Source organism: Zalophus californianus, chromosome 4, assembly GCF_009762305.2.
Source record: "Zalophus californianus isolate mZalCal1 chromosome 4, mZalCal1.pri.v2, whole genome shotgun sequence".
Taxonomy (NCBI): domain Eukaryota; kingdom Metazoa; phylum Chordata; class Mammalia; order Carnivora; family Otariidae; genus Zalophus; species Zalophus californianus.
In genome coordinates, this window is record NC_045598.1 from 119413703 (window position 1) to 119435728 (window position 22026).

The following is a 22026-nucleotide window of genomic DNA, read 5'->3' on the forward strand; positions in this document are numbered from 1 at the left end:
AGATTGGGAGTTTATAGAAATAAAAATATCCATGTGGGTTTAGTTCTTTATCAACTGAACTTGAGTTTTCTGAATTTCATAGTGGACTCCTTCTAAGAACTGGAGTGGTATTAAATGTACCCACCTTTTTAGGATGTTAAATAAACCCTAATCTTATTTATCTATAATTTAGCAGATGGGTTAAGGAGTCCTTCAGCTGTAAGGAGAGTTAGGACCTTACACTAAACTATCATTTTTAAAACTAAAATCATGAAATTTCTAACAGTCGACTCGCTTTCCCTGTTAACAAAAACCATGTGCCAGTACCTATTTTGTATTCTACCAGACTCATAGGAGCTTACATTTATTATGGAAACCCTACTTTATTTTCCTTAGACTTTTTATTCCAAGACGAAGGGGATGATTGAGGTTGGTCAGGTGGGTGGTGGGTCATGATTTGAGGTAGAAATTACTAGTGAGATCTCATTGCCTTGATAAAATTTTCAGTTTCCTTTTTGGGAGTAATGACATATATATTCATGTAGTTTCTCTGTCTCCCTCGCTCTTTTTTTTTTACTAGGGTAGATTCCTAACCTGAACAGTTGGTTCCTACTTTTCCAGCATTTTTAAATCATAACAGTGGTGAATGACCAAAGTTATTTTATTATTCTCTAGGGTATATTTGTTCAGCTGGTCCAGGCAAATTCTCCAGCCTCATTGGTTGGTCTGAGATTTGGGGACCAGGTACTCCAGATCAATGGGGAAAACTGTGCAGGCTGGAGCTCTGATAAAGCACACAAGGTGCTCAAACAGGCTTTTGGAGAGAAGATTACTATGACTGTTCGTGACAGGTAAGTTGACTGTCCAGTTCAGATGGAAATTTAAGACTAGTTTTCCATTTTCTTGGGCTTTTAAGAGTCTGTGGATAAAATACTATGTTGCAGAAGATTATCACGTTATTGATCAGCCTTATACTCTGGCAATTTTGTGTGTTGCAAATTCTTCTTAGTTTTCTTTTTAATAGCATTCTGGTTTTGTATGCATCTTATTTCAAAGCTTATGAAATTTATCCTCTAAGATGTTACTTTCCTGTCTCTCTAGATTATAAAAAAATGAATGTTGGAAAAGTAAGCCGTATGGCATCTCTGGCCTTACTTCCCAGTTTGCTGCTTAGACATCCAGCATAGGATGGACACAGTGCCAGGGTCCCTGCAGAACTCCAAGTGGAGCAGGAGTTCTAAAAACCAAATGTGGCCTTTTTGGGTGGTTATGACTCTATAGTTGTCAGGTGGGAAGACAGAATATTTTATTTAGCTGTCAGTTTATAACCTAAACATTTAGGCACATGAAATAAGGGCCTCTATTTTTTCTTGCCCCTTAATAAGTGTTATGGGTGGATGAACCTGTATCACATTGTTACAGTTAGCTTTTGGATTTTTACTCTTCTCAGTTAAACTTAGTTTTATCTAACCTTGTTTCCAGTTTCTCACACATGGTAGGTATTTTTAGTAAACATTTCATAGATGAACACCAAATTTACTTTATATCTAAGGAAACTTTCAAAGAGTAACTAGGACCAATAGGAAGAATAAAAAATTTAATCCATTATGTTTACAGGCCCTTTGAACGGACAGTTACCATGCATAAGGATAGTACTGGACATGTTGGCTTTATCTTTAAAAATGGAAAGATAACATCCATAGTGAAAGATAGTTCTGCAGCCAGAAATGGTCTTCTCACAGAACATAACATCTGTGAAGTCAACGGGCAGAATGTCATTGGGCTGAAGGTAAGGAATAGAACTCATGTCTTGTGCTGCAGTTTTATTTTAGCAAATGTCTTTTCCATTTGTCTTGTTTTGGTTGTATTTTCACATTGACCTCCAAAATAAATAGAAACTCAGTGGGGAGATGGGTGATGTGGGATCTGGGCTCTGGCTGTGCTCTCAGGCCAAAGGAATTACTTGGGCTATTTGGAATTAACATTCCTATAGCAAAGGGCTTGAGTCTATGATCTCAGCAGTCCCTTGAACTAGAATTCTGTGGCGACATGGGCATTGAAGATTTTGATGACATTCTGAATGAATGATTGCTCAGCTTTTTCAACTTAGGAATGGTAGGAAATGAGTAGTAGTTTCTCTTAGTACCTTGGTTTTTTCCTCTGCAGATTCCTAAATACGGCTATTTTAAGGTATAAAGGGTTTCATTAAGACCTGTTCATTTCATAAACTTGGTTAAGAATGTACTGTTAACTGAGGGTAGTACTGTATATGAGGAAAATTATTTCATCTTAAATAATGACAGGTTGATTTTTTGGCTAAAATATTTACTCAGCAATTGTGCTTCCATCTATAAAATTGTGATTCTATAGAATTAAACTTGGTAAGAGAAACTGGAAAAAATTACAAATATCAAGGGTCAGATATTTAGAGGTCTTAGTAAAACGTAAGAGGACATACATATTTACCAAGAATAACATAGTTTCATATTTATGAAATAAAGCCTTAGTATTAATTTTCATTACCTGTTTTCAACAGGATTCTCAAATTGCAGACATACTGTCAACATCTGAGACTGCAGTTACTATTACAATCATGCCTGCTTTTATCTTTGAACATATTATTAAACGGTAAGTAGACAGTACTTCAACTTGATGCTTACGGCCCTCTGAGTTAAAGTACAGTGCTTATATTAAGTCCCAAATCTTTGGTTCTTTTACCTAAGGGATGACGTATTTATCTAGGAATCTGAAGTTACTTATTTAGAGGAATTGGTAGGTAAGGACAATCCCTCACAACTTCCCAAGTACTGAATCAAATTCACCATACACTTCCGAAATGTTGACATTTTCTAGTTGAAAAGAGGTATATGAGCAGAAGTGGGCAGGCTTTCATTTCAGCTTTCAGTAAAATTGACTGCAGTTGCACTCTGCCTACAAGCTCCTCTGCTTCTAAGAAATCTATTCTGATGGTTCATGATGGAAGAATTCTTGCCTATGGGATGTTAGGAGTAATGGTTTTTGTTCTAAGAGCATCTGAGGAGGCAGGTAGAGGTGTGTAGGGGTGTGGGGTGTGGTGCTAGGATGGGCCTCAGGAAATGAGGATTGGACAGCTGAGTAGGGGGAGCAAGTGTTTTTACCTTCCCTAGAACTTTTAAAATCCTGGCTTCTATCATAGCTGTTTTTGCCAAGCCAACTTAGATCCTTCTTTCAGAATCTATCTTGCCTGTGGAAATAAGATTTAAGAGATTAAAAACATAATACCTTAATAAAATTTTTCAGTTTCTGGGTAAAAAAAAAAGGGAACTGTTATAGTCAAGACTACTTGTTCTCGAGTTCTCGTAAACCGGTGATAGGTTCCCCCTTTCCATTTTCCTCCCAGTTCATAACAGTGTTGCCATTTTCCTTGTTTTTAGTCATCAGCTTTAATATACAAGGACTTAACTTGTATCTCTAGCCAAGGTACAGATGGCATTTCACACTGGGTATATTTGCAAATAACTAGATTCCCGAGACTCCTGAACTCATTTAAAAAAAAAAAAAAAAGACCTTCCCTCTCCCCCCCAGGCCCACTTGATGCTAACAAGTGCTAAGTTTGAATGGGCGTTTTCTTGGATTAGCATAGCCCTTTTTGAAAAAAGAAACCCAAACCGCACTATTTAATAAAGTGACTCTCTTGTAGGATGGCACCAAGCATTATGAAAAGCCTGATGGATCACACCATTCCTGAGGTTTGAAAGTCATGGCACAATGGAAACTTCACCATACTTCTCCAGTTTACTTCTTGGGCAACTTAACTTTATATTATGCACATGAAGCTTTCTAGGAGCCAGAGAGCATATGCTGCATGAAGACCTTTCTATCTTACATTATGGCTGGGAATCTTACTGTTTTGATTGGATATCTTGTTCACACTTCAAGATCATTGTAGCCTTATCCTGGTTTTACAGATGTGAAACTCTGGAGAGATTTACTGATTTTCATAGGGTAGTTTCTCTACTAGAAACCCGATGCTTTTACAAGCCATTATGATTAGAATGACTGATACAGGCTTAGCTCTGTGTTAGAACCAGTCACCTTTATCTTACATCAAGTACTGCTGTTCATATTACTTTAGTTCTGTGGTATAATTGGGTTTTTAATGTGTTACCATAGTACATGTAGAATGACTGCTTTTGATGGTTTGTGTGTGTGCGCGCGTGCGCGCCTATAAAACACGAATCACGTACACTGGTTTCATTCCACGTAAGCATTATACAGTGTATGTAGGTTGCAAGAGATTGTGTTGATCATCGTTTAATTTTAACTGCCTTTACTTAATATGCTTCAACTGTCGCCTTAACTATTAAGCATCTAGAATAAAAGCCAAAATATAACTATTGCTGCCTTTCTAAAACCCAAAATGCAGTTCTATGTTAAACTGAAATGTACACTGGCCCAGAACAATTTAATGGTACATACTGAACTATAGCATAGCTGCTTAGTTGCATTTGAGATTTTCTAGTCAATTGTGTAATGGAAATTTCTTTCTTCTAAAAGTTACCGGAATTACTTTCTGAGAAATGAATCAGTATATGTTAAAGGTAAAAATTCTTATACTAAATAGGATAAACTACTAAATAGGATATCCCTTTATTCATTTGTAGATTAAGTGGAATAATACCTAATTTTGTCATTTACATTCTGTAATCTAGCTACTTTGGGATGGTCTTAGGATGTTTCCCAGGTAATTCCATTTCCTGACCCCTCCCTGCAAACAAAATGGCAGTGACACTTTATCCTGATTTTTTTTTCTTTTTGGTTTATGCCTATTCCATCTTAATTAAATATGTATAAATAAAGTGGACTTTTAGTCTGTTGCATCATTTGGAAACTGTCCGTGCCTTTCACCAAACTTGCTCATGACTTAGAGCAGGCAGGTGAATTTCACACCTTGGGCCTGCGGCAGTTGTCTCCCAGAGGAGTAAGTAAGCGGGCACCCAGAGGCCCTGAGAAAAGCCCTCTGTGCCGAGAGAGTAGGCATGTCAGGAAGAGTGCTTCCACCTGTGAACCGCAGATGGCCCATCTGCCCTGCACACTTCAGGATGAGCAACAGGAACTCAAATGGAGGCCACGGATGCTCCCTGCAACACCTGAGAACAAGTTGCTTAAAACTGACTTTGAAAACTGTTACCCTGGGTTGTTTTTACCCCATGTCATACAGCCTACAAGATAAACACACCCCCCCCCCAGTCTTTAAAAACATTGTCATAATATAAAAGGAAGTCAGTAGTGTGGCTTTACAGCTTACCTTGTTGAAATTTGGAAAAGCAAACCGAACAACGTTTCCCGGTTTTACCTACCTTGTTACCTACATTTGGGTCTAAGGATGGTTCCAAAAATGGAAGAATGAATGAGATTCACATCACTAAGTGTGGTTTTCTAAAAGGATCAATAGTTGAAGTTCTTAAAAGGTACTAGTCTTGGTAATCATTTAAATAAAATGAAAACTGCTTTCATTACAGAAAAATATTTTTAATGTAGAAAAGATGAGCATTTGATAGCTATAATGAAATAAACTGTTCCTATACACAGTAAACTTACTGTTACAAGAATTGCTAATCTTCCCCAGGTTCTTAGAATCTGAGGACAGTAGGTTATACAAAGTAACCACTCCAAGAAAACACATACCCCCAAACCCAATGGGCAACATTTCTGTAGGTTAGCAAGACAAAATAGAGTGACTCAGAAGTAGTAGAGAATACTGCACGTTTTCTTGGAAAATTCAAAATTGTTCAATGTTTTCTAAAAGTTTTCCCATCTCAGTTTAGTATCTCTTACCTACTTTGCCACCCGAACCTGCCTTCTGACCATCAGCATACTGGGATGACCATCTGCCTTACAAATGTAATGTTTTTTCCCTAACGCTGCCATATCTTTGTATGCCTTAGAGGACGGCAACTAATGGCTTTCAATGAAGTCGCCATGATTTAGGAAGTTTAAAACCACAAATGTCTCATGGTAAAACTTCTCATTACTATCATTGCACATTCACCAGTTCATTTAAAAGTCTGGTTTAAAAATACACTGAGTTCAATTTAACATTCAAGAGAGGAAAAGGCACTTAATACTGCAATTTCCAGAACATAATTTGTCTGTCTTCCCCTCCCGTGATGATACTGCTACACTGTTCATTCATCCATATACATGTTACAGCACCTAGGAGAAAGAGACCTGGTGGTTAGGTAGTAAGGTACCCAAAAGGTACTCTCAAGTACCATGTTGTCTTCTCTCATCCTGTAATTGCGGTATAAATTAAAGATTCAACTGCTTAGTACAAGGAACTTGTGAGGAATAAAACCACTTAAATGTAAAGCTAGAATAACGGGATGCAAACAGCTATTCCTACAGCTAGTGGTCAGGACACGGATGAGAGGAGAAGGTAGGGAACTGGTGGAAGCTGGCTAATTCCATTTCTACTGGAAGGAGTCAAATGTTACTTAAAGCCAGTAAGTTGAGGATGACCTAAACAGATCACTTTATAATGTTAAGAAATAACCATATAACTGAGCGACAGAGGGAAGGGAATGAAGGGGGCAGTTACTGGTCACAGTGTAAAATAAATAGGTAATTATAACCATAGATACTAGAAGAATTAAAAACCATAAATCTTCCAGATGATCAGGAGGCAACCATGCAAATGTAAGCAAATACAGTGAATGCTCACGAGATACTAAGTGGAAAAAAAAAAAAAGGCAGAATAGTTAATATGCCTACAACCTACCCTCCCAATCACAAGAGGGCACACCTCCAGGACACAGAGGAAAGAGTCCAGGGAGGAGAACAGCGGGGGTGGGGTGGGGTCAGTGGTGGGAGGATCGTTTTCATTGTAATTCATTATTTTTGTGTTGTTTGGGGGTTTCTTTAAAACTATGTGCATGTATTTTTAAAACAATGATTCCGGCTTTCACTATGGTTTTTAATTCTCCACATGAAAGTATTAATGTGCAAACTTCCTTTTTGGAGCCAAATGTCTGTTAACATCAATCTCAGTCCCGAAGGACCCAAGAGATGCAGATCACCTGGCCCACCAAGATGCTGGAGGGGAACATTGACAGTGTGGAGGGAAATGGTGCGTTTTCTGTCTGGGAAGAGTATGTTTCCTGATGGGAAAAGCAGGTTTGAGTTCAGCATTTTAGGAAGAAAGGTGAAGTCAACTGCATTAACTGCTTACCTGTATGGCCCTGTATTCTCTCACTGATTTTCCCTCCGAGCAGGTCCCAAACGAGCAGCTCACCAGACTGACTTCCAGATAAAACAGAATTTCCATCCCAGATAAAGCATCTGCAAGCATGATTTAGAAATAATCATCTGATCAGTCCTCATGAAGGAGGGGCTGTGTTACCCTGGCCAAAGGAAGCCCAAACGACAGGATCCTGAACTTGCTGGTACATGTCTTTCCCCACTAGTAACTCAAAAAATATACCTCTGGGGCTCGTCTGAAGTCATAGAAGAGATGAGCATTCCTGTCTGCACATCTATGACGTTTAGACAGCCATCTTCCCCCGCGCTGAGGACGTGACGACTGTCTGTAACGAGGTGAAACTGCTTCAGAAGTTGGTTGTAGGTTATTCTGACATTTTATCTCTGGCATAACATTCACTTTCATGCTCCTCGAGCTACTTGTATTGAACCGAGGATTCTCCTCTCCTTGCAATGCTTCTAAGACACTGGGCCGGTGACCCTTTGGTGTGAGTTCATTTTCATCTTACAACTTAATTTCTCTGGTGAGCGGACAAATGAAGAACAGTGTCCACTACAGCTTTTCTGTGGGTGCAAATGGCACGAGGATACCATACTGTGCCATGAGGCAGCCTCAGATATAGGCAACTCTTTTATTGGCAGACTGTTTTCCTTTTTACATTCTCGTTTATTTTAAAGTAATAATTCCGATTCCCCCAGTTATCATCTGTATTAAAAAGGATCACACTACCTGGGCTAAAAGCAGTATCACATACGGTCCCTGAATGGCATGGGATCTGGTGCAATACAGTGGCTGTAGTGAGGTCCCAAATAGTCACTGTGCCTTCTTTGGTGCCTGAAACCAACAGTGTACTTGCAGCATTTAAACTAATTGTATCTACCTAAGGAAGAAAACACAAAGTATTCCACTTAGAATTTCGGTCATTAGCGGTTTCCCTAGGCTGACTCCACTGTCGGGACCGGGACCCGATAAAGGTTAAACTCGGCAGCACGGTGTACTGATGTGGCTAATGCAGATGTGTTTCAACATTGTCTACTGAATTATATAAAAATGAAATTCTTCATATGCTAGTGAATAAAATGAAATACTGGTAGAGTAAATGTGATGCTGGATTTTTTTTTAAGATTTATTAATGTTTAGAGAGCGTGTGCGAGAGTGAGTGGGGGGAGGGGCAGAGGGAGAGAATTTTCAAGCAGACTCCCCGCTGAGCGTGGAGCTGGGCTTGGGGCTCGATCCCACAACCCATGAGATCACGACCTGAGCCAGGAGGTGGAGGCTTAACTGACTGAGCCACCCAGGTGCCCCATTTGCTGTTTTAAAACAGCCTGAAATTGGCACGATTCCGAATGATGCCTCTATGAGTTCTAAATCGTTCCACGGTGCTAAACGGTCTGAAGCACTGCTGAGCCATGATCACTGGAGGGCGCTGGGAAAAGGCGGGGAGCTTTCAAGGTTGTGTTTGCATGCGCCCTGGGAGTTAGCATAAGTATTTCTCAACCTCAGCTCGTCTTGTCGACCAGGCGAATCAGGCACCAGCAGGCAGTCCTGTCAGCTCTAGTGGGGGATGTGGCGGGGGACCCAGTGGGGCCAGCACGGGCGAAAACGAGGTGCCGGCTGTGGCTCGGCCCCGCTCGGGTGTGCCTGCGCGGGCCACCCAGACTGTCGGGAGGGCGGCACGCTGGACAGATGGTCCCTTCTACTGTCTGTGTCAGAAAACACGAAAGACAATGCCCCGAACAGTTTGTGTCCAAATATTCAGTGTCATGCTCAGAAACTGGTATTTTGGAAGTCTGATGGATGGTAGGTAATTCTCAGGGAAATGGCAAGTTGGAGGGGAAAAACACAAGGCAGACTTGCAAACCCCAAGAGTCGAGTCAAAGAAAAGAATGGAGAGCACATGCTCTCCTCCGGTAAGCAAAATAAAATGAAACAAAAAATAACCACACGGTTAAAACCAACCGCTCCCACCCTCCCCTGGACTCAGGCTCAGCTTTGGAGCAGTGCTGTCGCCAGTACTCACACTGACATCGTGTTCCAGCTCAGCGAGCATGTCAAACCGCTGTCTTCTGGTGCATGTCATTTCTGCAGCAACACCGGACCACACCTAAGGTGCAATATATTGCGGAAGGTATTTGCAAACATTTAGAACGAAAGCATTTCTAACACATTCAAGAAAAATGCTCTGGACCAACCACTGCCAGTTAACGTACTTGCCAACAAAAGAAAGCTGTGAATGCTTCTGGCGCCCGTGCTTTTGTTCCCGCCACGGGCGCTCACCGAGTGTCAGGGGCACCTGTGTGTCTGTTTCTATCCTTAGCACTTGCTGTTGCATTCTTTGGTGTTTGTGCGAACTAAGGCAACGTGAGTGCGAAAGTGTAGTGTCTATTAATGTTTTGAGAAGACCTAAAAAGGCAAGTCACCAAAAAAATTACTAAACTTTGGTGTAGGCAAGAAAATTTTTAAGAATGGGGGGAAATCCTGAAAAACTCTTGAAGGAATTCTAACAATTTTAGGTTCTTGCTTTCTTTTTACATAAATACAAATTGGAAACTGAGGATGAATACTGGTGTGGTCTTTGCAAGACAGTTGTGTAGGGTCCCAAAGAAGACGCCAAGGATGGCCCCACATCAATAGAATGGTGAATGAAAGTACATTTACATATTCTAACTTGAAACAAAATGCATTCTCTTTTCATGATTCCCCACTTTAACTTGACATTTTCTGCTAGTTCCAACTGTGTGAGATAAAGAGGGGCTGCTACTGTATACAGTTGGCTATTGAACGATGCGGGGGGAGGGGAGGAAGGGCCCCGACCCCCCACTCCATGCAGTTGAAAATCTACGTATAACTTTGATTTCCCCAAAACTTTAGTGCTAATAGCCTACTGTTGACCGGAAGTCTTACAAGTAACATAAACAGCTGACTAATGTATTTTGTGTTGCATGTACTATATACCGTAGTCTTAATAAAGTAAGCTAAAGAAAATGTTAAGAAAATCATAAATTTACAGTACTGTATTTATTGACACAACTCCATGTCTCTAAGTGGACCTGCGCAGTGCAGACCTGTGTTGTTCAAGGGTCACCTGTATTTCTCCGTAACCCTGTCTCATGAATTCCGCATCATTCCAACCCTCAGGTGAGCACACAGTACAAAAACTGGGAAAACTTCCTATTGAGAAGTACGCATGTTGAAAAACCACAGGCAATAGCGCTCAGTATCTTTACAGATCACCGACACACTTTGTGAAAAAGAGCGAAATGACCGAGCACATTAACAACAGGTGTCGAATGGTTTACAATACTTGCGGTATCCAAACACTTGAGGTTAGAAATTCTCTACCGACCTTCACCGTGGAGTCCCACGACGCGGAATACAGTCGGTTGTCACGCCAACAGATCTTACTGACGGCGTCGTCGTGGCCCATTAACGTGTCCTGGCGCCTTGCAAATGCTATGGAGTAAAAATAGCTAACAGAAAAGAGGATGAGAACTATTAAAAAGCATCCCAGCCTAATTGTGAGACTCTTAAACACATATTCAAGGAGTATTATGTTGTTTAATTCTGTACTAAGACTCACTAGAATTACAGAGTACTTATTCTCATGTTATTAAACCAAAATACTCAATATCTGAATTTGAAACTAGAAATCTCTAGGTCTGGCTCATTTGTGTTTTCACCCCAGGTTAGAGAGAGAAGAAACAGAGTCTGGTGGGAGAAATTATTAGATTCAAATAATCACAGTCAAAGCCACCAGGACTACCCTTATCTAAGATCCGTTCCTCTCTGAAAACAACGCAGCGTCCCGCCAACAGAAGACCTGTCCTTTCCTGCCTTCTGCCCACAAAGACAGCTACGCCGCGTGAGGAATTCCACCAGGAGCACGCTCAGATACATACACATTATTATCCCATGAAGAACTTATGACAGTGGCATCGCCTGGCAAAAGTAAACAAGATGACAAAGCCTGAAATACAAATGGTTTGACATTAATTATTTACAATAATTAGTAAATCCCTCACACGGTAAAACTATCTTGTAAAGCTCCCCCCAAAATTAATGCTCAAATTCCATTTATTTTGGCCTTCCTGGTATTTGGGAAGTTTTTTTTTTTTTTTTCAACTGGCTAATTCCAGATGCTTAGTTTCTTCCCATATGTAAGAAAGAAAGTCAAAGCATGTCCAGGGCACATGGATCTAGCCTGAGGGTTTCTGGATGGTCCTCACGACCCTGGGCTGGAGGAACTCCTCACACGGGTAAATCGTGAGGGGAAGCTGGGCTGAGCCTCTCTGGATTACGGGCTTCTACGAGTGGGGAGAACTTCCAAAACCTTTCAGATGGTTTACATGAATAATGTGTTTTTTCGGAAGAATTGGTTTTCTAGTATTCGGGGTCCTATCCACTCAGAAATGCACACATTATTTAAAAAACACAGACAACGTTTAGTTTGACAGTTCCAGAAAAGGAAAGATTTATTAAGGGGAATTCTACTGGGTGGCACTTCTAGTTTTCTAGGCTCCAAACAAAATCACTGTATTTTGAGAAAGAGGCACCCTGAAAAATTTTTAAACTGAATTTAGAAGTAATGTCACCAAGGCATTCTGTAGACACCTCACAGGAATAAACCCAGTTGCTTGGGAAGAAACGAAATGCCATCGTGTGTGTGTATAAAACAAACTGCTACATGAATTTCCATTATACCACTAGTTTAAAATTAAAATGAACTCACCATATTTGAAAACGATATACTTCTTTGTAGCATTTTGGATTCCTTGGAGAACATCTTCAAGGTGGAATCTGATTTAATGATGAGAAGGCAAAAACATGAGAAAGATTTCCTAGAGAGAGCAGGAAGCTGGAGCGGGCGGTAGGTGGGGCCAGAGGATCTGGGGCCCCATCTGGTCACCTGTCACCCCACGACAAGGAAACCGACGCGTACCCAGTCCCGGCCCAGCACACTGCTCACATCTCAGCATGACTGAACCCGGCGCAGGCCTAGTCACTGCTCAAAGTTAAAGAGGAGGGGCGCCTGGGGGGCTCAGTTGTTAGGCATCTGCCTTCAGCTCAGGTCATGATCCCAGGGTCCTGGGACTGAGCCCCGCATCAGGCTCCCTGCTCCGCGGGGAGTCTGCTTCTCCCCCTGCCTCTGTTCCCCCCCCCCGCCCCCCCCCCCCCCGCTCATGCTCTCTCAAATAAAGAAAATCTTTAAAAAAAAAAGTTAAAGAGGAATAAAATAGCAATTTTAAATAAAAGACAACAAAAATCATGGCCATATACGTTTTTTTTAACAAATAGCCCAATTATGGTGTGATACACCTGTCTTGAATTAGCATTTATGAAGCAACCGCTGACTTCCTAAAGAATAATAAAGTAGGGATTAAAATTTCCTCGCCTAACAGAAGCTTAAAAAAGTGTAGCAAAACAATCTCTTGGGAACCAAGACTTGCAAAAATAACAATGGGCTCCAAACATCCCATATTTGAAACAAATAACACATTTCCTAATTTGTAAACACATAACATGATAAAGAAAAGGTCAGAATGAGCTTGAAATAATTTCTTCTGTAGAGTAAGATTTAACATTTCGACCTCATTTTTGCAACACCAACACAGGCAAGTCCTGAGACTTTATCAAGCTGAAACACTCTCCAGCATCAGCTTGGAAACAAAGTCCGAAGAGTAACACAATATGACCAGAACTTTACCCTGTGGGGCATTCTCAACTCTGAGCCTCTTCGCCACCATGCTGCTGACTCCGAAGAAGTCAGCATTTCTGATTCCGATCAGGCATTTCTGAGTCGTCACCATGAAGTTTACTGCAGCTTATTAATTTGGGGCATCTTACAGAAGGCTGTAAACCAGCCCAGGGTATAAGGATGCTGTTCTCAAAACCGAAGATTCCGTGCCCATGCTAGAGGTGAGCCTGACCAAAGCTCGCCCGAGCCAGGCTTGCAGCTGATGAGCCCCCCACCACGTGCCCACACAGCCCAACAAAGACCGCGGATGTGAGGAAGGCAGGCCACCCTGGGGTGACGATCAGCACAGGCATAAGTCAGTACTACAAGTTATTGACAGAAAAAACAAAAAGAAAAAAACCAAAGGCTTTTGCCTTAAAAAAAAAAAGAAAAAGGAACCCTTTTTCCTCTTCACTTGGTAAATTTACAAGGAAGGGATGCCATGCTTAATGAGCGTCAGGGGTTTAAAGCCTCGAGGCTCCCCAAACTCATGGTTTACAAGGTCATCCAATTACAAGAGACTGAGGGACTTAAACCCTGGCAGAAAAATCCAGCTAAGAACACAGGCTCTGCTTAACGATAAAGCTTTAGAGATAAACTGCTTTCACGATAAAGCATTCGGTCTGGTGTTACGATGCTGGCACATTCGGCGGGCAGGATCCTGGGAGAACGCAGACTGCTTCCCTCTGTCAGCATCGTCTTGCTGACCCCAACGGGGCCCAGTGTGCGTCCTGCACGTCCACTTCCTTTGGCCTACCGTAGAACCATTATCTATGCTTTGTGGAAAATTCTGCTTTATGCATCCTGAGGTTGTCCTTGAAAGAGCAAGGAAGGACATGCTACAGATAACAAACCACCATCATAGAACCCAAGAGTAGTAACTCTGATTTCTCTGGAAGGGCTTAGTTGGATGGCACCATTTCCAGACTCAATGAAACATGTGATTTCCTATGATGAAGGCTAAAAGACAAGTCCCCTCAAAAACAGCTGGCTACTCACTCTGTCAGAGCCAGTTGTCTTAAAACATAAGCAGGATGACTAAGATACAACCTGATAATGTAGAAGAACGTTAACAATGCATGCATTGGATTTCCAGCGAAATTCAACAACAAACACCCTGGAATATATACCGCATGACACAAATGAAACACCTAACAGCAAACGTGCACTGGCTCATGCCCCAGCGCACTGTGCCCTGGGGCGCCCCAGCTGCACCCCACAGCCGCCGGCACGTTCTGGGTTCGGGCGGACCCGCAGGAGTGTGCGCGCCTCCCGCCAAGCACGGGGCCGGGGAATAAGCTCTTTCTGCCCTGTCCCTGAAGTTTCTGGAAGCCTCATCAGCAACAGAAAGGCATTCTCGTGATTGTTTCTGGCAAACTACAATGACATTTTCTGTCAAATGCCACAAACTGCTCAAAGTCCACCTTACGTGGAGGTGGCACACTCAAGTGGAATCCTTGACGGAGAGTTAAGAAACGTGGATACTTTGTGGTTTCAGGTAAACCACTGTTCAGGCCGGGAAACATACCTTGTGAGGTTGTAAAGACGGAAGACCCGTTGCAAGAGACGGCTATTCCAGTAACTGCCCTGTTTAAAGACAGAGTTTTATACGTTACCAACAACCATGTGCTGAGACACTTGTCTCTTTCAAGTCCTTGGTTTCATTTTACCAAGTTTCTGTATTTTTTTTTTCGTCACAGCCTGTCTGCTGGATCTGTCCCGCACATATTACACCTGCCACGACCAAATCATTTGGGAGCTTCGAATTTTGTTTTGGTGAGACCTGTGGCCAGAAACCATTCCCACTCTCGTCTTCCCTGGCTGCCATATTCAAAGTCGAACACCTTCCCTGACAACTGGAAATCTGCTTCTCCTTCAGTTTCACCTTCTCTGACTATCACCCAAATTACTGAAACTCTTCTTTACTTCACTTGCTTCGCTGCTGAGTCAAATTTACCGAGCATCTGTTCAGTGATGATACCATTGTCTGGTTCTACCATTTCCTTTCACAGGTTCATTCATGTCTACACTGCCCGGGATGATAAGGCCTCTTTCTATGTATCACTTAGAGAAGTTGAGAAAAGAAAAGCCACTGTTATTTTTTTTTTAAGATTTTATTTATTTGAGAGAGAGAGAATGAGAGAGACAGAGCACACGAGACGGGGGAGGGTCGGAGGGAGAAGCCGACTCTCTGCCGAGCAGGGAGCCTGATGTGGGACTCAATCCGGGGACTCCTGGATCATGACCCGAGCCGAAGGCAGTTGCTTAACCAACTGAGCCACCCAGGCGCCCAAAAAGCCACTGTTATGAGTAAGGTGAACTATATATTTCTTTGCAGGCGGCTCTGCTCTGATCCGGAGCTATAGATCTGAAGTAGACTGGGACATTCAGACCCACCCGTGACCCATGGTGTCTGTGATATCAACATGTCAGACAGGATGTCTATGGCCATGGAGCAGGCCAACGGGCTCATCTCTGAGCCTGGGTTTTCCCATCCGTAATAGGATGGCTCAGGGGAGGTCAGTGCTTCTCAAGCCTTCCTACCAAAAGGTGTGACCATCCTTAAGGGCAGAAGTCTGAACACTCATAACCTCTCTGGGTCTGACAGCAAGCCCTTTTTTTGAAAGTACAGGTATTACTTTTAAAACTCCTGTGAACTTAGCCTTTTGATCTCTCTCTCTCTCTACACATATTTGTTATAATTTTTTAAAAGGACACATTTTTCCCCTACAATATCTGTGAATCCAACACTTGGGGAAGATACACCATGTTTCTCCCATCAAAGACTCGAGGGGCTGTGTACCCCAGTTGGAGAGGCATAAAACTACCTGCTGGCCGCAGACCCCGTTGTGGGCTCTAGAAAGACCAGGGGTAGAAATGACAGCATGGAAGGCTGACAGAAATCCATTTTGTGCCGAACTTTCCCTTGCCACATTGACCCCACATGGCTCATCACTACAGACATTTTGGGGGGAGAAAAACCAATCAAGACAACATTGAAAGAGAATTTCCACCCCCTTGACTCCACTTAAAACAGTGTGGCTTCGCTCCAGGCCAAGACCCCAAGTTTTGCAAGGACGGCACAGAGGTGTTCTTACTCTTTGTGGATTTTATATTGCTCATGTAACTGCAGTTTGGTGATGTTATTCCAAGCCAGGCTTTTGCTTTCTTCAGTCAGGTCTTCAAAAGACTCTTCACCTGGAGAGACTACATTGAATTGTTGCCAAGTGAGTCAACGGAATTATTAACAAGCATCAGGGTCACAATATTTTCTATTAAAATCAAATGACCAAGGAAACAAAATGCCCCACTGAAATATATGACTACTCTGAAATGTACTTGGGAGCTCCATGTTCGTCAAGGAAAATGATAAAATGTATAATCTAAATAACATATTGGGAGAAAAATTAAAAAGTATCTTTGAATACTGAAGTCTTTTTATACTCTTATCAGTGTCCCCAAAGTTTTCACTCAGCCCCTGCCTTAGGAGCTTCAGGAAACACAAGACTGAGTAACATTTCCTTGTCAGTAATGGTTGCAAAAGCCTGACCATTCCCTACAAATGCTGAGGTTTCATTTTGGTTTTGAGGGGGAGAAAGCAGATGTGTTCCGAGCTATAAGCACCCTGGCCAGGACGAGGGAAGCTGTCCCTCCTGTCTTCTGAAGGGCTGGGGGGCAAGTGCTCCTTAGTATAATCACAAGACAGTGGTATGAGCCTGGTGACTAAGCGGGGCATGGGTTTAAAGAGACATCACAAGATCATCTTATGGTCTTTATGACTGAACCCCGTGAGGCATTCTCTCTTAGAGAGAAGAACTCCTGGCTAGCCCTGGATCCCGGGCCCCTGAGAGCTATTCCTCCCGGCGTGAGAGATACTCTGCTCTGGGAACCTACGACGTCCCTGGGTGCCTGGAACAGATAGAAGTAAGGATGATAAGGAATCATGGGACTTTGCTCCCAAAGTTCCACATAGTGTCAGACTCCTCCTGGGAGCCCGAGGGCTTCAGGCTGTCCTTTGTGAAATGTGAAACACGGATAACTGGGTGACAGGGAGTATTTTTTCCTCCTTCTCCAAATACGAGGTGTGACAACAGGGTCAAGTTCATTTTAGCACCGAGCACGGGGCCGGGAAACAACAGAGACTCTGTAAATGTTTGTCGAATGACTGACGAAGAGAATGAATCAAATAAAGAAAACAAAGCACGTTGAATTCAGGATCTGTATGTGGGGAAGGAGGAGAATGAGGGATGGAGGAAGTTGTGTCTGGGAGAGAACAGGGGAGAGTGGGGCCAAGGGTGACCATGGGAGCAGTGCAGCCAGGACGGGCCAATGTGAAGGTGACCGGCTAAGCACCAAACACTGGCTTGGAAAACCACAGAAAAGGAGAGGCAGAACAACAACAAAATACTGCCAAGTCTCATGTAAAAGGAATAACACGACCGGGAAATAAAAGTAACTTGATTTTCTTTAAAATCAGCAGTTAAAACACAAAGGAAACAACAAAAACAGGCTTGTCGAGTTGTTGTTTCTCAGGAGAAGTGCAGTCGGATGCCCAAACACAACCACCTCTAGGCCACATGACAGTTCATGACTCACCTACTCTGCAGAATCCTCAGGAACATCCGAATCAGAAAAGAGAAACGAAGCGTGCTCACATTTACTCTCTTTACAAAACTTACCTGGAGAATCTGCCATGGGAGCATTATGACTGCAGGTTTGGGAGAAATTCTTAAACTTCGGGGTGATCCGTCGAGGATGTGGTGTCACAAAGAGCTGTTTTGGCGTCTGGCCAAACTCCAAGATTTGGGTCAGCATGGCTACTTTCTCGTCAGGGTCCTCGATGCTTTAGGACAGAACACAAATAACGCAGTGACCCTCGAGGTTCGAGTTCCCCAAGAGCACAAATGTCAAATAATGCAGCTCAACAGGAGAGAGGTTTGACCCTCAAATAGTAACAGTGACTATGTGCCAGGGCTGTCCGAGCCTCACCACAGATCTTAAGAGAATTTTCTGAGGCTCGGTGACTTACCTAATGGGGAAAGCAAGATATAATTCACTGTAAAATTTCCACACCTTCATATGATCAAAGAGCTGCATTCATCATTTAGACAAAGAGGTATTTCGTAACTTAAGTAGAAGCTCCTTCTAGACGTATAGGTACCTGTTCAAGTCTACGCCTCCTTCATAGGTCAGGGGATGAAATACTGAAAAAAAAAAAAAAAAGAGATGAAAAACCCTCTTGAAAGAGGTACTGTTTGGTTATGATTGACGCTCTGCACAGAATCTTAAAAACTCAACAACTTTAAACTTCTATTCAAAGAAACTGATGGTCATTTTGCAAAAAAAGACTAATAAAAACCAACGGCAATAAATATCAACCCAAGTTATCTTTCGCCGAGCAGAAATCCAACTGGCAGGTGAGACAGCCTCTTATCTCCAGGTATCTGCCCCCAGGGGAAGCGCCAATCACCCTGCACTGCCGTGCGTGAGGTCCAGCCTGACCTGCCAGCTTCTCTTCACCAGCTGACACCACCGGGCAGCCTGGAGGCAGGTAAGAAGGAGCCCGGGGGTTGGGGAGGGGGGCTGCCACAGTTTTCTTTTTCCTCCATTAATAAGAAGCCCGGGGGCCCTTCAGAGGAACAGGGGGGTGGGGGTGCTCTTCTATCATATTCTGATTGAGTTTTAATTAGTGAGTGGGATGGAGAGTAATGCTAAAATTGGAAGACTTTAGAAAAACACCTCTGGGGATCGGGGTGAAGCTGGGGTTCTTTAGGCCAAAGTCCTTCCTCCTCTGTTACTCCGTATCTGACCCAGGGCCATGGAGCCGGGAGCCACTGTCTGCTGACAGAAGATGCTGCTGCCCAACATGAGCTTGACTGCTCTGGCCGCGTTTTCTCCTCTTCCTTTGTGCTTTTGTTTTCATCAAATGCTATGTGACAATTCTGAGACTCACGTACCGTTATGGGCCCCAACGGCATCACTCCCTTTTTGCTTATAGCCGAATATGAGATCGATCCACTCATGAAGGTGCTCTGACACATAATTGCTTTCCAATGCGTCTTTGCTCTTCTGGAGAAAGTCCTCGGGACCTATTAGATTAGACTCGATCAAAACATCACTGTCTTCATTTATTCTCTCCCATTTCTTTTGTCTATCCATATGCAAATAAAGCTTCTAGGAGAGGCAAGAGGTACATATTTGTTTGTTTTTTAAAGATTTTATTTATTTGTCAGAGAGAGAGAGAGAGCACGCGAGCATAAACAGGGGGAGGGGCAGGCAGAGGGAGGAGCAGGCTCCCCGCTGAGCAGGGGATGCGGGCTCAATCCTAGGACTGCAGGGATCATGACCTGAGCTGAAAGCAAACCCTTAACCCACTGAGCCACCCAGGGGTCCCGAGGTACATATTTATTAATGAGGTTTTTTTTGCCCCCATCATATAAAATATCAATTCTGGTGAGGGGGAGGGGAGTGGCGAAGATCACTTTCACAACATTTAGGTCTTTCAAATACGTATCGATGTTTTTACATCACAGGCTCACAAGACTAGTTCTGATTTGGAAGAGGACTGAGATAGCGCCTCATTTACATAGAGAAGTATGCTGGTATTTTTTAAAAAACCCAGGCAACTAAATCACAATACTGAAGTGGCCCCCCTGGCTGAAGAACTGCTGAAATTGGGTACTTCCAGGGTGGTACTCACTCCGTGCCCAGGGTGGGAGTTCCACATCATCAACCATCTGTCCACCTTGTCTCTTTCCCAGATCCAACTTCAGACTATTGACTAAAAAGCTGACATCATCACCATAGAATTCTGGAATCAACTGAAATGGGGGGGGGGGTAAGGGGGTGGAAAGAACAGCAACAAACATTTTTTAAAGCCATTAGAAACCACAAGCCCAGTGAATTATTAGCTTTGTTAACTGCTTACCTCTTTAAAATCAGTTGCGCCATCCAAACAGTTTTTCCAAGTTTCTGCGATACTAGACACAAAAAAAAAAAAAAAAAAAAAAAAAAAAAAATCAACTGATCTTAAGTCTTGGGTCTGGAAATAGCAACCACAGGGCTGTCTATGCACCTAGGTGTTGTCCTACACTTCACCTGTATTAATTCATTTCTCCCATTAACTCATAATTCTTGACATGTGTATGAGGATCCCCCTTTGACAGAAGAGACGCCTTCTCTGAGTTCATGCAGGGAGTGACACGGGGTGAAGACACAGACCCAGACAGGGCATCTCCAAGCCCACGCCATAAGCCTCCAACCACACACTGCCTCATCGAAGGGCCAACACAGGCTGCTGCTTAAACACGGAACACCTAGCATGGCTGTTTTAATAGCTCATTTCAGAAAGGGATTAAACTCGACACAGCTTGGAAAGACTGGAGAGACACAGACCAAAAGATTAACAATGAATGTTATCTCAGCGTGGTGGGAGGCCGGGCGAACTTAGTTTTCTCCATATTTTCTGGCTTTTTTTTTTTTTTTTTTGGCAAGGAAATATTTAAACACTCACAGGAGATTATATTCAAGTCACAGCAGAATTATTTAGAATAAGGAGACGTTGGAAACGGTCTAAATGTCCAACAATAGAGGAATAGTTAAAATACTTAAATTATGGCATACATTAGGATGTGATAAAATAATTTCAAAGTCACTGTGAACATCTGATATAGGGGGAACACTTCAATATTGAATACGACGAGGCTACAAACAGGCAGGACAAAAGCTGTAATTGAAAGATGTTCTTACAGTTACACACACACACACACACACACACACACAGGACTAGAAAAAGCCTCAAAGGAACAGACAGATGTACCAATCAGCGATTCTTGGCATTTCTTGACATTTGTGTATCCGGTTTTTTGAAGCAAACACATTGTACGTTTACAATTAGAGAGTTTACGAACGGGTAGGTGAAGCATTGGGTCAAACCTGTTGAACATTCTATCTGCGTTATCAAATCTTCCATTCTGCAGACACAGCATGTACTCGGGCGCTAGAGGGGAAATCAGAGTTAAGTGAGGTAACAGAACCCCCAAGAACACACGAGAAACAGCACTGAATCGGGGGCACTGACACGGAATCTTACCGATCCTCACAAGATAAAAGAGCACGTAGCCAGGGGAAGAGTAGTGACTGCCGTACATGAACTTTGGCTCTGGCATTTCCTGGTAGCGGGTCTGCAACAGACCGAGAAAGATCCTGCTAGGCGTCGGCCAGGAAAACAGTGACTGCCGCAAGTAGTCAAACCTCAGATCGTGGCCTGGCTACATTACATCCCTTAGTTTCTCTCTTAAGTAGGAAAGGGAGAAGAGGAGGGGAAAACAACTGTGAACACACACAGTATTCCCGTGACAAGTATTTAGCTTTTCTTAGCTCAGTGGGAACAATGCTGGGCCGGTCTGAACAGAACGGACGTTACACGGCTCTTGCGCAGTTCACCAGAGAGCGCCTTTGCGCAACTAAATCCGTAAACTTGTGAGGCGGCCTGCCTCCTACTTCCTGAACTGCAGGCAGAAGATGCAAATGGGTGTGGGCGAGCAGCTAAACTCACGGGGGAAGGCAGAGGGCAGAGAGCGAGTAAGAAAAAGTATGATCTAGATCTTCTAGTCACTCGGAATAGGCCTCCCCTAAGTCCTGGAGAAATGAGTTTCCCTTACTATAAAAACAGAGGCCATGGCTCAGGGAGCTGCTTAGAAGCCGGGCATCCCCAAATCCACGTACCAGGAGTCTCTCCAGCCGTTCCTTGTTTAGAGCCCCTACTGGCCTGCTAAGATCCCGGAATATTCCTGGATTTGACAAATCTGTAGATTTAAAAAATGTATTAATTAAAATAAAGCTAGCAAACTTACACTTAATAACCTTACCCCCCGCCATGGATACACATGCACAGATTTATTTCCACAAATAATTTTTAAAAAAATTGAGACAAACCCATTAGAATTAGAGTATTTCTGATAGTCACTTACATAACTGTAAAGGTTAGGGCTTGAGTTTTAAGTCAGCAAGTCACTCAAGAGTAGCATCTCTAATTTGAAAATGCCCCAATTATTCATTTGTTTTTAAAGAT

At 42.8% G+C, this 22026-nt stretch overlaps 2 protein-coding genes across 8 annotated transcripts in view; one reads left to right on the top strand and one right to left on the bottom strand.

Annotated features, from left to right (window-relative positions):
- LOC113932733 (syndecan binding protein) overlaps positions 1 to 4822 on the top strand; it is a 35862-nt gene extending 31040 nt beyond the window's left edge. For both annotated transcript variants that reach the window (XM_027612083.2, XM_027612075.2), the window contains exons 6-9: positions 655 to 830; positions 1597 to 1768; positions 2516 to 2607; positions 3659 to 4822. In XM_027612083.2, the coding sequence (XP_027467884.1) occupies positions 655 to 830; positions 1597 to 1768; positions 2516 to 2607; positions 3659 to 3713 (495 nt within the window). In that variant the 3' untranslated portion in view covers positions 3714 to 4822. The remainder of the gene's footprint in view (positions 1 to 654; positions 831 to 1596; positions 1769 to 2515; positions 2608 to 3658) is intronic.
- NSMAF (neutral sphingomyelinase activation associated factor) overlaps positions 1 to 22026 on the bottom strand; it is a 72006-nt gene that overhangs the window by 10427 nt on the left and 39553 nt on the right. For 2 of the 6 annotated variants that reach the window (XM_027612023.2, XM_027612033.2), the window contains 18 exons: positions 21681 to 21760; positions 21046 to 21136; positions 20889 to 20952; positions 19882 to 19933; positions 19654 to 19774; positions 18911 to 19042; positions 18115 to 18157; positions 17633 to 17796; positions 16052 to 16160; positions 14482 to 14540; positions 11949 to 12016; positions 11119 to 11186; positions 10566 to 10689; positions 9240 to 9323; positions 7949 to 8099; positions 7442 to 7544; positions 7190 to 7299; positions 4983 to 6174 (listed from right to left, as the gene is read on the bottom strand). In XM_027612023.2, the coding sequence (XP_027467824.1) occupies positions 6080 to 6174; positions 7190 to 7299; positions 7442 to 7544; positions 7949 to 8099; positions 9240 to 9323; positions 10566 to 10689; positions 11119 to 11186; positions 11949 to 12016; positions 14482 to 14540; positions 16052 to 16160; positions 17633 to 17796; positions 18115 to 18157; positions 18911 to 19042; positions 19654 to 19774; positions 19882 to 19933; positions 20889 to 20952; positions 21046 to 21136; positions 21681 to 21760 (1718 nt within the window). In that variant the 3' untranslated portion in view covers positions 4983 to 6079. Of the gene's footprint in view, positions 1 to 4982; positions 6175 to 7158; positions 7545 to 7948; positions 8100 to 9239; positions 9324 to 10565; positions 10690 to 11118; positions 11187 to 11948; positions 12017 to 14481; positions 14541 to 16051; positions 16161 to 17632; positions 17797 to 18114; positions 18158 to 18910; positions 19043 to 19653; positions 19775 to 19881; positions 19934 to 20888; positions 20953 to 21045; positions 21137 to 21680; positions 21761 to 22026 lie in introns of those variants that run through there. The other 4 variants (XM_027612051.2, XM_027612043.2, XR_003523120.2 and 1 more) reach the window with 3 other exon arrangements.